This window comes from Aegilops tauschii, chromosome 7 (assembly GCF_002575655.3).
Source record: "Aegilops tauschii subsp. strangulata cultivar AL8/78 chromosome 7, Aet v6.0, whole genome shotgun sequence".
NCBI lineage: Eukaryota > Viridiplantae > Streptophyta > Magnoliopsida > Poales > Poaceae > Aegilops > Aegilops tauschii.
The window spans coordinates 641,063,977-641,079,912 of record NC_053041.3 but is presented as its reverse complement, the minus strand read 5'-3'; the positions used below and the strand labels follow the sequence as shown (position 1 = coordinate 641,079,912).

At 41.9% G+C, this 15,936-nt stretch overlaps 1 protein-coding gene across 6 annotated transcripts; it reads right to left on the bottom strand.

Annotated features, from left to right (window-relative positions):
• Window positions 1–4,496: 4,496 nt before the first annotated feature.
• LOC109734058 (boron transporter 4) lies at window positions 4,497–13,322 on the bottom strand. Of its 6 annotated transcripts, none has more exons than XM_020293280.4 (13): window positions 13,148–13,322; window positions 12,605–12,749; window positions 9,879–9,961; window positions 9,565–9,757; window positions 9,002–9,140; window positions 7,974–8,139; window positions 7,231–7,397; window positions 6,571–6,744; window positions 6,213–6,308; window positions 6,017–6,133; window positions 5,393–5,715; window positions 4,905–5,292; window positions 4,498–4,829 (listed from the first exon to the last, which is right to left on the bottom strand). In XM_020293280.4, the coding sequence occupies exons 2-13, from the start codon at window positions 12,706–12,708 to the stop codon at window positions 4,797–4,799; spliced, it is 1,983 nt and encodes a 660-aa protein (XP_020148869.1). In that variant the 5' UTR covers window positions 12,709–12,749; window positions 13,148–13,322; the 3' UTR covers window positions 4,498–4,796. The 6 variants fall into 6 exon arrangements, with proteins under 6 accessions (XP_045087110.1, XP_045087111.1, XP_020148869.1 ...); XM_045231173.2 differs by having other exon boundaries at window positions 12,605–12,746; window positions 13,148–13,266; XM_045231175.2 differs by lacking the exon at window positions 9,879–9,961 and having other exon boundaries at window positions 4,497–4,829.
• Window positions 13,323–15,936: the final 2,614 nt, after the last annotated feature.

The following is a 15,936-nucleotide window of genomic DNA, read 5'->3' as shown; positions in this document are numbered from 1 at the left end:
TTTCTTTAGGACTCCCATGAACCTCTCAAAGGGGTACATATTGTGAAGAAATACGGGGCCCAGAATGACAATCTCATCGACTAGATGAACTAGGACGTGCGTCATGATATTGAAGAAGGATGGTGGGAACACCAGCTCGAAACTGACAAGACATTGCACCACATCACTCCTTAGCCTTGGTATGATTTCTGGATCGATCACCTTCTGAGAGTTGCATTGAGGAATGCACATAGCTTCACAATGGCTAATCGGACGTTTTCCCGTAGAAGACCCCTCAATGCACATAGCTTCACAATGGCTAATCGGAAGCAGTTGCGTCATAATCACGTGGCAGTCATGAGACTTTAGGTTCTGGAACTTTTCTATGGCATATTTATTATTCCCTTTATATTCGACGAGAAGCCAGTCGGGACCTTCATACTGAGCAGGCATTCAAAGAAGATTTCCTTCTCTTCTTTGGTAAGAGCATAGCTGGAAGAACCTTCATACTGCTTTGGAGGCATGCTGTCTTTTTCGTGCAAACGTTGCAGGTCCTCCCGTGCCTCAGCTGTATCTTTTGTCTTCCCATACACGCCCAAGAAGCCTAGCAGGTTCACGCAAAGGTTCTTCGTCACGTGCATAACGTCGATTGAAGAGCGGACCTCTAGGTCTTTCCAGTAGGGTAGGTCCCAAAATATAGATTTCTTCTTCCACATGGGTGCGCGTCCCTCAGCGTCATTCAGAACAGCTAGTCCGCCGGGACCCTTTCCAAAGATTACGTGTAAATCATTGACCATAGCAAGTACGTGATCACCGGTACGCATGGCGGGCTTCTTCTGGTGATCTGCCTCACCTTTGAAATGCTTGCCTTTCTTTCGATATTGATGGTTGGTCGGAAGAAATCGACAATGGCCCAGGTACACATTCTTCCTGCATTTGTCCAGGTATATACTTTTGGTGTCAGCTAAACAGTGTGTGCATGCGTGGTATCCATTGTTTGTCTGTCCTGAAAGGTTACTGAGAGCGGGCCAATCGTTGACGGTTACAAACAGCAACGCGTGCAAGTTAAATTCCTCCTGTTTGTGCTCATCCCACACACGTACTTTCCATTCCATAGCTGTAAAAGTTCTTCAACTAATGGCCTTAGGTACACATCAATGTCGTTGCCGAGTTGCTTACGGCCTTGGATGAGAACTGGCATCATAATGAACTTCCGCTTCATGCACATCCAAGGAGGAAGGTTATACATACATAGAGTCACGGGCCACGTGCTGTGATTGCTGCTCTGCTCCCGGAAAGGATTAATGCCATCCGCGCTTAAACCAAACCATACGTTCCTTGGGTCACCTGCAAAGTCAGCCCAGTACTGTCTCTTGATTTTTCTCCACTGCGACCCGTCAGCGGGTGCTCTCAACTTCCCGTCTTTCTTACGGCCCTCACTGTGCCATCGCATCAACTTGGCATGCTCTTTGTTTCTGAACAGTCATTTCAACTGTGGTATTATAGCTGCATACCACATCACCTTCGCAGGAACCCTCTTCCTGCGGGGCTCGCCGTCAACATCACCAGGGTCATCTCGTCTGATCTTATACCGCAATGCACCGCATACCGGGCATGCGTTCAAATCCCCGTACGCACCGCGGTAGAGGATGCAGTCATTAGGGCATGCATGTATCTTCTGCACCTCCAATCCTAGAGGGCATACGACCTTCTTTGTTGCGTACGTACTGTCGGGCAATTCGTTATCCTTTGGAAGCTTGTTCTTTAATATTTTCAGTAGCTTTTCAAATCCTTTGTCAGGCACAGCATTCTTTGCCTTCCACTGCAGCACTTCCAGTACGGTACCGAGCTTTGTGTTGCGATCTTCGCAATTGGGGTACAAACCTTTTTTGTGACCCTCTAACATGCGATCAAACTTCAGCTTCTCCTTTTGACTTTCGCATTGTGTCCTTGCATCGACAATGACCCGGCGGAGATCATCATCATCGGGCACATCGTCTGGTTCCTCTTGATCTTCAGCAGCTTCCCCCGTTGCAGCATCACCATATTCAGGGGGCACATAGTTGTCATCGCCCTCTTCTTCTTCGTTGTCTTCCATCATAACCCTATTTCTCCGTGCCTCATCCAAACATTATAGTGTGGCATGAAACCCTTGTATAGCAGGTGGGTGTGAAGGATTTTCCGGTCAGAGTAAGACTTCGTATTCCCACATTTTGGGCATGGACAACACATAAAACCATTCTGCTTGTTTGCCTCAGCCACTTCGAGAAAATTATGCACGCCCTTAATGTACTCGGAGTTGTGTCTGTCACCGTACATCCATTGCCGGTTCATCTGCGTGCATTATATATAATTATGTGTGTCAAAAGTAAGAAAATTAGACAAGTATCTATCTAAAGTAAGAATTTTTTCTTTCAGAAAGAAGATAAGAACAAGAGGCTCACCACGGTGGTGCCGGTGACGAGATCGGCACGGGCAATCGACGACGGTGAAGACGGGGACGGGGCGTGACGGACCGCTAAACCTAGACAAATATCAGGAAAAATGGAGCTCGGAGGTCGAGCTTCGAGAGGAGAAAGCTTAACTAGTGTGGCTCGGGCATTTCATCGAACACCTCATGTGCATAGGAGCTGAGATAGAGCACCCAAATGCCCTCCCCTCGCCGGCCAGAAAAAACAGAGCACTGTGGAGTGCCTTGCCACGGCGATGGGGTATATATAGGCAACTTATTTGTCCCGGTTCGTGGCTAGAACCGGGACTACAGCTCCCCCTTCTGTCCCGGTTCGAGTCAGAAACCGGGACCAATGGCTGTGGGCCAGGAGCGCGGCCCATTGGTCCCGGTTCGTGCCTCGAACCGGGACAAATAGGTTCAGACGAACCGGGACCAATGCCCACGAGGCCCCGGCCGGCCCCCTGGGCTCATGAACCGGGACGAATGCCCCCCATGGGTCCCGGTTCGTGCAGAACCGGGACTAATGGGCTGGCCAGGCCCGAACCAAAGCCCTGTTTTCTACTAGGGAAGGCACGACACGCTATGGAGGATGGCATCGTGGAGTACCTAGCACATCATGACTAGCATCTTTTGTAGGCGAAGACTACTTTAGCCAGGATAAGACCGAGCGCATGCCCCCTTTGAAATTGCCGCTGTGTGGCAATCCTTCCCGCCAATATTTTCGGGGAAGAGGACGAGGCAGCTATAAAAGGGGCGGTGCTGCCACCATAGAGGGGGATCGATGAAATCCACCTTCATCCACCTTGTAGCTCCAAAGCACTATCTCGCAAGCAATTCCAGACAAGCATGAGTAGGGTTTTACACCGTTTGGTGGCCCGAACCTGGTTAGCTCGTTGTGTCCCTGCCGTGCTTTATGTGCCCCCGTCGCACCACGCTCGCCGTAGGCACGCAAATATCACCGTGTAGTTCAGAGGAAGCAAGACATGCCCCTAGAGTTCGAACCAGGTTTTGAAGGGTTTCCCGTAGCACAAGTCCATCCCTCGACAATTTAGGCGGAGAGTCACCCCGGTCATAGCGCGGTAGTAATGAGCCATCATATTCCGCCTCTCAGAAAAAAGAAAAAAGGAAAAAAAAAACACATCTTTTTCTTTACACGGGAGGCGCATATTTACTTTTTGTGAAGGCATGCATTTTCTTAACGAGAAGCACAACCGTGCCTCTTGGAAAAGTAAACAAAACCGTTTTTTCATTCCACGAGAGGCACATATTTACTTCTTGTAGAGGCACATATTTGCTTCAGTGAGGCACAGTCGTGCCTCTCAGGAAAAAAGGAAAAAGATGTGTTTTATTTTTTGTTTCCTTCCGCGAGAGGCATAGATTTGCTTCTCATGGAGGCATAGATTTGCTTCCGCGAAAGGCACAGTTGTTCCTCTACAAAAGAAAAACAAACGTGCTTTTGGTTCAGTTTTTTGTCCGGTTTCCTTTGTGAAAGAAAAGTTTGTTGTAACCTATCAACATGAGATGTAGTTTTGAAATCTCGACGCGAGTAATCCAACGGTGAAAATGATTCGAGATTTGGACGTACGGTTTAAGAGATAAAACATTTTGAATAAACGAATAACCAAAAAAAAGGAAAACTCACAGGTTACAACGTGAGGAGTTGGGAGTGACATTTGCAAAGAGTACTCTAGAAGCTCTCGTGATTTAGGAGTTGGGAGTGACTTTGGGCCCGCACCCACTATATTAGGCTGAAGTTTTGGGTTGGCTGGCGTGACTAAAAAAAAAGACTGCTATGGGCACTAGTACTCATGGCATATTTTTATAGAAGAAGCCCATCCGGGTGAGGCACCAGAAATTCCCTCCCACGTAGAGCTAAATGAGATCCAATTTTAGCGTTTGACGTTTAGCCTCGCCTTTATGGGCTATTTCCCTGCAGCAGTTAAATATTGTAGCTGTAGTGGAGGTCCCTCAAAACGCTATAGCTAGGCTACAGTGCAGCTATTACGCGCTATTTAGAACTTAACATAACACAAAGCAAACAGTACAACTGGTGATATACATACTATGACTTCTTTAAATTATTTGACTCGTAAAATGACTCAAAATTAATATACATTGTATTGGTTTTGCCGAGGATCCGAAGGACCAAGGAAAAGGGGACTACTGGGATCGCCAGTATAGTGTGGACTATTGTTTATTTGGATTCTATCTTACAAAGTAAGAAGCATTAAGGCGGTTGACTACTGTCGTAGTATACATATAATATGGACATTAGTATGTTCACAACAAAGTACAACAGTTCCGGGTATAGAATCATGACGACAAATATCTTCACCCCTCGGCCCTAAGTTCTATCTTCAGTTCTTCACACGCTTGGCTGAACTGCATTCGAATGCACCTGCATGCATGTTGGTGTTAGTTAGAAGTGTGAAATCTGCGTGCACTACATTGGTGCCCCTTAGTGCTATTTTACCTGGATGTGCCTCTCTTCACGGTTGCTGACAGTCCGGTGCTTGAGCTCACCACGGTTTGTTGTGAGTTCATCCAACATCTCCGCGTCAATGCTGCTGCGGCAGCTCCCTAAGTTGGAACCAGCTTCCCCTTCCTGGTGGAAACCTTCAAGCTCTTCGTACTCAGCCGTGTCGAGTTCCCGTAGGTCACTCGGCTCGAAGAACTTTGGTAGCAGGTGCTGCCGGATGGCTATCATGAGGAAGAAAGGCAACGGGAACAAGATCCCTGCTATTGGTATCCACGTTATGCCGAAGCAGATCAGTAGATACACAAATTGGAAGATCGTGAAGGCTGATGTTGTTCTCGAAGGCACTGACTCAACAAAAGATGCATGGGGACCTTCAAGAACCCTGTAATATCACCCATGAGTAAGGGAAAGCTGGATCACTCCCCAAAACAAAATGAGTTGAAGATATACAAACAAAATGATGATCGAGATTTGTTACTTACTTGTAGCGTCGGCTTGATGAGATGAAGATAAGTTGTATCCTTTCCCAGAACTGATTCCCTGGTAGGCTGTCTATGGCCATGTATGCAAAGTAACCCCACAACACCGATGTCGGTATCATCCTGATAACCGGCATAGCTGCAACGCAACCACCAACCATTAATGACTGCAACAGGTTACTTAGCCGCTGCTCGTTCACTCGAACGGGCAAATGGGGTTCGATATGTTTCCGAGGGTCAAATTCTCCGGCTGGCTTCCCATCTTCACCGTTTTCTCGCAGCACTGCCTCCTTCAAGCTCTTCAATTCCATGTCAACGGAACCCGTCTGCAGGAAAATAAGATTAGTGACATATATGTGTATATATATATATATATGTATGCGTGTGTGTATATATAATATATATATATATATATATATATATATATATATATATATATATATATATATATATATATATTTGTCCAGAAATATGATGTAGGTGTTGATATGATTGTCACATTTTTTGCAATATAATTTAGATTAAGTAAGATAATAAATTACACAACTTTTAGTGAAAATTCCGGGCCATGTGCCCTTCTGTCTAACAAGAAATATAAAAGCTTGTGCCAAAGAGTTCAAGACTTACATTCTGTTCGTTGTCCATTTCAACGAAGACCTCATGCAACTTTCCATATATTTCCATCCTGCTAGCACGATTCACCACACTCTCCTTGGCAGTTTGAACCATTTTTTTGTGAAGGAACTAGCCCAAAAGAAACCCGAGGGTAAGGATGAGGGACGCTAAGAAAATACGTTCAAAAGGAAGGAAGACATTCACCAACCTGCCCCCGAAGGACGGCAAGGCTTCTCGTGTGCATGGGGGACTGTGGAAGTACTCCATTTGATGGAGGGATGCCGATTAAACCACAAAGCAGGACCTGTACCGTATATATATCATGTGACAACATGAAACTCAATGAATGCCATATATAATTTAGGCAAAAGAAAATGTGTTCATGATGCCGAGATCTGAAGGGTATTGTGAATTGTCAACCACATAATGCAAGGAATTTAATGGTATTTTGTAAAGCCAACAGAATATAATGGAATTTACCACAATGGCACCAGAGGTGAGTAAACTAATTGTGCTAGCTTAAAAGTACTGGAAAATTAGAAGCTGCAAGATTGAAGATAGTATACCGTCAATCCAAGGACTAGAATGTCATAATGGTAGGCAGATGGTTTCTTCAGATTATACTCCTTTTGCTGAGCTAGCTGTGAAGCTACACTATGATCAAAGAAATAGAGTCCGGCAACCATCAATGCAGGCAGAATTGCCGCAAATATAAAGGCTGGAGGGACGGAGAATAAATCCTGAAAGTGAACATGGGTGAACTAGTTAGAAATGTGTAATGCGGTCACGTAAAGAAATTCACCACAATTTGAACGTTTTGAAGGGTGCCCAGAGTATCTGCATATTTTTATCTTTTGAAACTCTACTATTGAAAATGTCAATCTAGGATTAGAATTGGAATACATTCAGAACTATGTTCATCCAATAACCGTATTGGTAAACCATGGTTTCCATGTTCTACTTGTCTAGATTTGACCCCACGTAATGCACCATTTTAGTTTCATTTTACATGCACTAACATGTGGGAACAAATGGGTACCAAAATGTTTGGGCACTAATCGACATAAATACTACTCCCTCCGTCCGGAATTAACTGCCGCTGAAATGAGTATATCAAGTTATCTACACACTGAATTACATCTAGGTATAATCATTTCAGCGACAGTTAATTTCGGATGGAGGTTGTATTAGATTATATAGATCCACATGTATTGATGCGGTGCTACCTTTGCTACGGTCCAATGCTGTAGTGAGCTTGACTCCCAGGGAAGAGGACTGAATAGCCTCCTAGGGACTCCTGAAGGAACTTTGCTTGGTAGTGCGTAGGACAATGCGGTCCACACAATCACCATTAGCGGCACACCATAATCGGCGATGAAGCTTCTCAGCCAGCCTGCAAGTGGCAATTCAATCAGATGGCAGATTGGTTAGTAAGGGACTCGGGCCGTAAAAACCTGCTATTTTTTATACATATATGCTTGTTTTTCTGTTCAATATTAACTGCTAAAGGAAAAAAATACAAGGCTACAATTATTTTTATTTTGAGCTGAAAACTACCGCACTATGTACAAGCATACTCTAGATGTAAATGGGTGAAATATACATCCAGCTTGTTTTGAGCAAATATACTTCCAGCTAGAAGTACTGCATCTAAGAAGAAACTAACTTGACCTCAACTTACCAGACCAACCTAGGCCGATGATCGGCCTAGTACAAAGTCAAGACCGACCTAAACAAGGCTCATAGTGCAAATGTCACTTCAGCACCGAAGTTTAACTCTTGAATTTGATGGCAGTGACTTGGCCAATTTGAATGGATGAAGACATGTAGTTTTTGTAATTATATGTCGTAAAGAGTTGACTTTTCACTGAACTGTTGGCATAACAAAATTGGACAAGCTAAACAATAACGTACACTATACTTAAGATAAATATAGGAAAAGATAAGCAATAGAGAACATGTGACCTACCTAGGCCGTACAGCCATGATCTTGCGCGCCTAGTTCTTAGTGCAGTGTATAGTAAGCCAGTTGAAAAGATAACACCAAGTAGGCCATTGAGATACATCCATTGGAACTGGTGTATTGGTGAACCATCGTCAACACCTTTAGGAGGACCGAATTCTCTCACAATTCCCTGCCATACATATGTCTATGTTAAGTGTATGGATGACATAAATGGTTCGGTATAGTGTTTTCTTTAATGAAATAGGAAGAATGTAACAATTCCAAAGAAGGCACAACCAAGCCAATTAAACAACTCTAAACAGACTAAGGTTTAGTGGCCCAACCAGCATCCCAGGAAACCCACAACTTTATGAGGACGATACCAAATCTTAAGTACAGATTACAGGTTCCAACATCAACCAAAACACAAAACAGATGGCCATAACCACCATGACAATGACAACATATGTGGCTGAACCACAAGCATTACAAGGAGGACATTATCCTCCAGCCTTGAGCGAACCCTGCAATCAAAAGCAAGGTTTCATCGCGATCAAAAGAGCTCTAAGTAGGGATGCCCACAACATTGCTCAGCATATGTCATTAGCTAGCAGAGTCGCTTCACCAATTTTTTTTGAAGCATCCAAAGTGTGCCAAAGGTGATAAACCATTGTGGAAGTTGCATTTTCCAATGCGGGCATGGTGTGGGAGGTACCTTGAAAAGGAACCTATACAAGATTGGCTTCTTAGGCAGGGCCGCCACACATAGATAGCATTCTGAGGCGGGTCCCTCTCACTCCATGGAAAGGTGGTACAAATCCATGACCTTTAAGCATGACAGGTGGAAAAATCTCATGGGATTGCCAGCATAGGCCTGCCTAAAATATCCTTTTGTGTACTAGTGCATGGATGTAGAGGAAGGTGATATCATTAGATGTTTTTCTGTAATCATCGCTTTAATCGTCCAATAGAGGGACGGTTATAAGTTACCTTGATGGATAAGGCTTGGGTAGGTGGACAACCTATATTATCATACCGATATATAGATTTACCTTGATAGCTTCTTGTAGGAAGAGAACAGTGATCAACATCCCAAAAAGTTCTCCTGCAACCCTTGTAAATTTGCTTATAACATTTGAAGCATTGAAAGTCGCTAGAAGAAAGAGCATAATTGCAGTCCATATGCAGACCCTGTCGACAACAAAAGACACAGGGAAGGCTCATCGAAAGATGCAAGACGGACATACTGCGTATATTCTAGTACTCGATTTTTTTCCCCACAAAATAGATCTTCTAAGTTTTCTCATTGTCAACACCCTTCAAGTTCGACCAAGTGTACAAGAAATAAATAAATATTTTGTTATACCAAATAAATATAGTATGAACTTTGCTTGGGTGTACGTTTAGGGGGGTAATATGCATCCAAATCAAATTCAATACATAATTTAAGTAACACTAAGATTCGTGTAAACATTTAATGGGGTTTACTGAAGCAAAACTCATACATAATTTATGATTGATCTATTGAAACGATTTGATATATTGGATCTTTCTGAAAATAATAATACACTAACACAAGCCAGGCTGAACGTATTATGTTTCTGCTAGAACATACCATCCAGCCCATGCTAAATATAGCGCTTCTCCAATACGTTGCTGCTTCTTGGCAAAGTTGTAGAGATACGTATACATGATAACGGTAGGTTCTGCAACTCCAACTATCATCATTGGCTGTCCTCCGAGTATCGAATGTATGATGCCACATATCGCCGTAGATGCTAATGTTTCGACTGTGCTGAGCATTCCATCTGAAAATTGAACCAAATCAGTTTCCATGTGAAAAACCGCGTAAAATTCAATCCGATGTGTTCCAATGAAGAAGAGATCACAGTAGTACTAGAAACTAAGAAGGTGGAGTGAAGCATTCACTTGTTTCATGGCTTAGTTGCTCTCCGAAGGCGATGACCGGCAGGGCAGATGCAAAGAATATGTACATGGTAGGTGCCAAAATCCTGATGCATTAATTAAAGGGTAATTAAAAGGGGGCTATCCAATGTTTGAGTAATAAGAGAGTGGCTAATTAGCTAGTACTCCGTCCGGTTCTTTTTACTCATCATATAAGATTTTTCTGAAGTCAAAATTTCATAAAGTCTACCTAACTTTATGAAAAAAATCAACACTCACAATACGTAATGAATATGGTTAGATTCGTGATAAATTTAATTTTCGTATTGTATAACTTCAGTACTGTAGATGTTCATATTTTTTCATATAAACTTGGTCAAATTTTACGTAGTTTGACTTCATAGGAATCCTATATGAGGTGTAAAAAGGATTGGAGGGAGTATGAAATATACATAGTAAATTAATTGAAGCTATAGGTTTGTCCTAAACTAAACATGCTCAAGTACGAAAGTAAGTTCTTCTAAAGAATCCAGCTAACGAGTCTAGTTTTGATATTGTGGATGTTGACACATTATTTTTCAGCAAACTTGTTGTTGGCCGTTGCTTTATAATCAAAAGTGGGGAAACACTTTTTCGTCATTTTACATCAAAGTTCAGTCAAGAAAAATCTTATCTTATATATATATTTACTAATTGGAGGCACCTTTCAAGCCTTCATGTTAATACACATCATCAAGATTACTATAACCCTTAGATTTTAATTTTAATGGTCAAGATCTGTTAAAAGGTCATATCGTTTTAAAAAGCACTACGTACCCAAGGGGTCAAACCAACATGTAAAAAAAAGTAGGATGCACGTCACGTAAAGAAAAGAGGTTCTCACCACGTACATACAAAAAGATTAAGCCCATGTGTCTTAGAATAAAAGTCCTAAGAAGCCACGTTACTTTCTAGAAAAAAAATCAAGGCAGAAAAGGCGTTTTCACCACGTACGAGAAAAGACACAACCTCATTAAAGGAGTTCTCACCACGTATGTAAAAATAAAATCTTGCAAAGAAAACGTACGTGCAATAAAAAAAAAAACAGACACGGCCGAGATGGAGAAAGAGTCCTCAACACCCACGTTAGTTCTCAGAAAAAAAATATGCGTTCTCCTTGCAAAACAAATACACGTACAAATAAAAAAGATCACACATCCTGATTCCCTTAAAAATAAAAATCACTTGCAGTCCTCATAGACAAAGAAAAAAGACGTAAAGTAAGGTGTCGTCAAGCCTTGGCTAAAAAAACTGACCCTATGTCTGATTGGAAAATAATATTACATCCCACCGTACGAAAAGAAGACCTAGGCATGATAAACAAAATTGGGCACAAACATACAAAAATTTCTCCCTAATAGCTCTATGATAAACCACCACTACCAATGCGTAATATTCAGATATGTGAAATCGCCTAATTTTAATACAAGTAGGAAACAAAAATAAATTGCCATGCATAAAAAATGTGAATATAAACCTGTTAATAAATATCAAATGAAGGAATATCATTGTTTTTTGTGTTAGGCGTTAGCAAGACAAACTATTGATTATTTTAAGTAGGATTATTCCACAATTGCATAGATTAAAGTTTCAAAATTTAGGGGTAAACTACTTTTCAAGTATTACAGGATACTACTCCCTCCGTTCCAAAATAGATGACCCAACTTTGTACTAACTTTAGTACAAAGTTAGTACAAAGCGGGGTCATCTATTTTGGAACGGAGGGAGTACTATCTAATTTGATTCTAGACAGATACATTCTCAACTAAGTATTAGGTTTTATTGAAAGCTAAGTAGGATCACTGCCTAATGCACTACCGAGAAATATAGATTATGTTACTGATATGATTAGCATTGTAGTTGGGGTACTCATAATACGTCAAGACTGCGACGAGGTAATACAACCTGAAATTGGAATCGGAAACTAAACAGAACACATATCCACCTAATCAACAGTCACTAGAATTATCTTTAAAAAGATCCTCTTATAATTATTATTTTTACGCAAATATTTGATATAGACGTCAGCTTTTTAATATGTCACTGAGTGGAACACATTTCCACCTAAACATTAGTCCTTACAATTATCTTTCAAAACACCATATATACCTCCTCTAATGATTTTATATATGCAAATAATCCATACGCACATCACATTCGAAAATGAAAGTAACCATGCAACATATATACCTCTCATGCTTCGAATTTTGATGAGTTGTATGTGTCTATAGTGTATCTTTCTCCAACTTTGTTGAGTTGAGTTGTGTTATATATATGCTACAATATGGATCAAATATGCCGCAATGTTTATCTTGCCATATAGATCATATTAATTCGTACTTTATCTATCCCTTAGTAGGTGGCTTAGAATTCACAAAGAAATGTTTCTTGCTAATATGACATGAAGGCTTCATACAGACCAATGATGATAGTTTGTGAAATATAAATGAGAAAACAGATGCACTCTTCCCTATAGGGAAGCTTATAATACATGTGATTATTTTGTGTTGTCATTATTTGATAACGTAGCATCTATCAAGTTGTACGATATGCAAAACTTAATCACTTGGATTTTACAAATAAATATAATATTATTAAGTATTATGTACCCCTACAATAGCTAGGCCGTGCAGCTGCATGGGTAGATGACTAGTATAATTAATTTAGAACCGCCAGAGTACATGGTAATTAGAGGAGGCAATTAAACTGACTTGAAGCCGGTACGCAGCCCTGCAAGCCAGTCGTCCTTGTACCAAGCCGCCCTTCCTTTGACATCCTGTACGACTCCTTTGAAGGGCGACGCAAGCAGATCCATGGTTACGCGGGCTGGAAAGCTCTGTTATTGTTTTTTTTCTTCTGAAAAGAAAAGTTCTGTTATTGTTGTTGCCCCAAAAGGCAGTGTCCGAAATTAACCATTAATTCAGTCCAGAAGCTCCAAAATACAAGACTAGCGTGACAAGCCTAAGCCAAGAAACAGGGTGCTTGCATCTTAGTTTTTTAATCCGAAGAAGAACAAGAAGCAATTGACTGGCTCTTGGATTCTTTTAAGCGGCCATGGAATGGGAAGCAGGAAGCAAAGCCGAAGAAGAATTTGGACACACGATCTATCTACCCCGTGCTAGAGACGACACATATCGGCCAGGCGAAACGTTGCCATTAAAGTCAGAAATGAAGAGCTGGTATAAGAAAGGAGATGCAAATGGAGCCATGCAGGCGAGCCAGGGAGAAGGGGGGCAGAGAGAAGGGGCGCGTACCGGTCTGGACACGCCGGCGGCGCCGGTAAGGAAGGTTGCTCGCTATCCTCCCGGAAATGGCTATGCGCGGCGGGGAAGAAGAGGCAGCTAGCTCGCGCCCGCCGGCTCCGCCGGAAGCTGCCGCTTACTTATACAGGCGAGGCGAGACGAATGAGAGTGGTGGACCCCGCTGCAGTGCAGACGGTAATTTGCGCTGCTGATAGAATACACGTCTGATAAGCGAGATCACGCTCTACGAGGAGAGGAGAAAGAGGAGTCCGTGGTTCGTACTCCCTCCCTTTATTTTTAGTCTGCATATAAAATATGATCAAAATCAAACTTTGTTAATTTTGACTAAGTTTATAGAAAAAATTATCAAGATTCACAATATGAAATCAATATTGTTAGATGAATCATGAAATTAATTTTCATATCATATAACTTTAGTATTGTAAACGTTGATATTTTTTTTCTAAAAAGATGGTCAAACTTTACAAAGTTTGACTTTGATCAAATCTTATATGCAGACTAAAAAGAAACGGAGGGAGTACTATGCTAGTGGTCAGACGGACACGTTGGGCCACATGTGGCTGTGGGTAGTTGGTGGAGACAGATCTGGACTCTGTACGGCTCCACCCGGGTCTCTCTCTCTCTGGCACTGGTGTACACCGACGGTGCGAGCTTCAAAATGTTTGATGTTTTTTTACATGGAAAAAGAAAAGAAAATCATGATGCATGCGAGCAGAAAAGAAAATCACGGCTGTCTACCTGGACAGTATCAATGATTGGCTGCTCTCTCCCTTCTATCTATCGCGTTCATGTGCATGCATGCTGGGCAGTCGTTGGCCAAATCTATCATGTCAGCGCCGGCATGCAACACGACTCACTGTTGCAGCCTAGCTTTGTTTACTTGAGCTTGCATGTAGTAGTACTAGTAATCTGCTTATCTGCGGACGGACTTGAGCTCTGTACTTATCTGCTCTAAGATTCCCCGAAAACCATTCAAGCATCGCCGCTCAAGTGCAGGTCGTCGTACAGAAAACCCTCCCGAGACGAAAGGTTACGACAGAATAAACAAGTACTACTCCACTAACAACGATTGATGCACCTCCATCGGCTCCATCTCCGACTAGTTCTCCAACGGTTTCATGCATCAGAGGCGGAAGAAGGGAGAGGGTGGGAGAAAAGAGCGGTAATTGAACGGAGAGCCGCGGGGGACAGAAGAAGAGACTCGGCGGAAACAACGCCTGATGCTCCAAAAGCAATGGCTCCACCTTCTTTTGGGTGGGCCAGGGGACGGAGAGCGATGATTCGCGTGTCCGGACTCCCGCAAAGCCACCACGTGTATCTTTGATTTGCGGATGACTTCCGCGGTCGGAAAAGCACAGCCCGGAGCTATGCGGGAGGTTCACGGTCGATGTTGGAGATGCCCTAACAGTGTTACTAGTACGAGCTAGCTTTGTTGACTTGAGCTTGCATGTACTAGTATACTGTACTTATATACGGACGGACTTGAGCTCTGCACTTATCTGGTCTAAGATTCTCCCAAAACAATGCATGCATCGCGGCTCAAGTCCCGTTCGTAGAGAAACCCTCTCCGAGACGCCAAGTTATGACAGAATAAACAAGTACTACTCAACTACAGTTCTGTTAAATCTCAGTTGACTGAGACTTGGCTATGTTTCAATTGATGCTATATTCATGAGATATTGCATTAAGATCCGTGTAAAATTTTTTTTTAATTATTTTTCCTTTTTTACATGTTATATCACTTGACTGAGACTTGATTAAATCTTAGTCGAATGAAATCTAGCCACACCCACTTCACTAACAACCATTGATGCGCCGGGTACTGGTGTAGTACGCCGGTCGAGAAAAACAGCTTACTAGTACATTCATCTCCGGAAAAATAAAATAAAACGCAGCTCGACCTAAGTGGTGACGCTAAGAGAATCGCACGGCGAGGTCGACAGCTCATGCCGTCCTTGTGGAGAAAACCAAACTGTTCATGTCGTACGAGCTTACATGCAACGTGGTCAAACTAGAGCCTGCAGCCACTGGGTATTCGTGCTTTGTCATCATTATTCCAACGTGCCTGATCGATATGCATTCATATTTATACTACTAGACATGAACCCATGCACACTACGCGGACCAGCTATTTCGAATATACAAAAAGGAAATCATTTTACGCGGGTTCTTTTCATTAAATTAAATGATAAATTATGTATTTTATAAATGATCATTGTTAAGAAAATCCAGTTATTTGTATAATAAGTAGGGTGAGATGCACATATTTCTCCAATTGGTACTTGAACGGACTATTTGCGGATGTGATCTTCAATGGTTACAAATGTATTCCTAATATTCCAATTGTGTTCTTGTTGGGCTACTTTAGATTTGTGAGCGTAATCATAATTACACATAATCATGATTACACACATACATGTATAAATATTTTTCTAGAAATTTTTCTTTTCCCTTGGCGCTGGACCTCATAGAGCATTCTTTATCTGAGGTAAAGTGCCAATATGTGACATATGAGGAGTGGTACAAAATAGTATTTGTTTGTGTCTGAAATTTATAATGTATCTATCTAACATCAAATCAAATGATAGATTATCTTATAAAATAATTAATTATATTTTACCCTTAAAAATTAAAAGTGTAATGAATCTTGCTGATGTCGTGTTTGGAATACTTGACAATCTGCTTTTCCAACCCCTGTCACAAAAAGAATGCTATTCCAACCACCATACAAAAATCATTGATATTCGTTCAATTATTTTCCTTACGGTTTTAAGTTCATT

Bases quoted from the DNA above. Each gene is read 5' to 3' on its own strand.
- LOC109734058 (XM_020293280.4), bottom strand. From the start codon at position 12,708: ATGGATCTGCTTGCGTCGCCCTTCAAAGGAGTCGTACAGGATGTCAAA. The intron at 9,758-9,878 runs GTGAATGCTTCA...TTCAATTTTCAG, and splicing joins GCAACTAAGCCATGAAACAA to ATGGAATGCTCAGCACAGTC. The intron at 4,830-4,904 runs GTAAAATAGCAC...ACATGCATGCAG, and splicing joins GTGAAGAGAGGCACATCCAG to GTGCATTCGAATGCAGTTCA.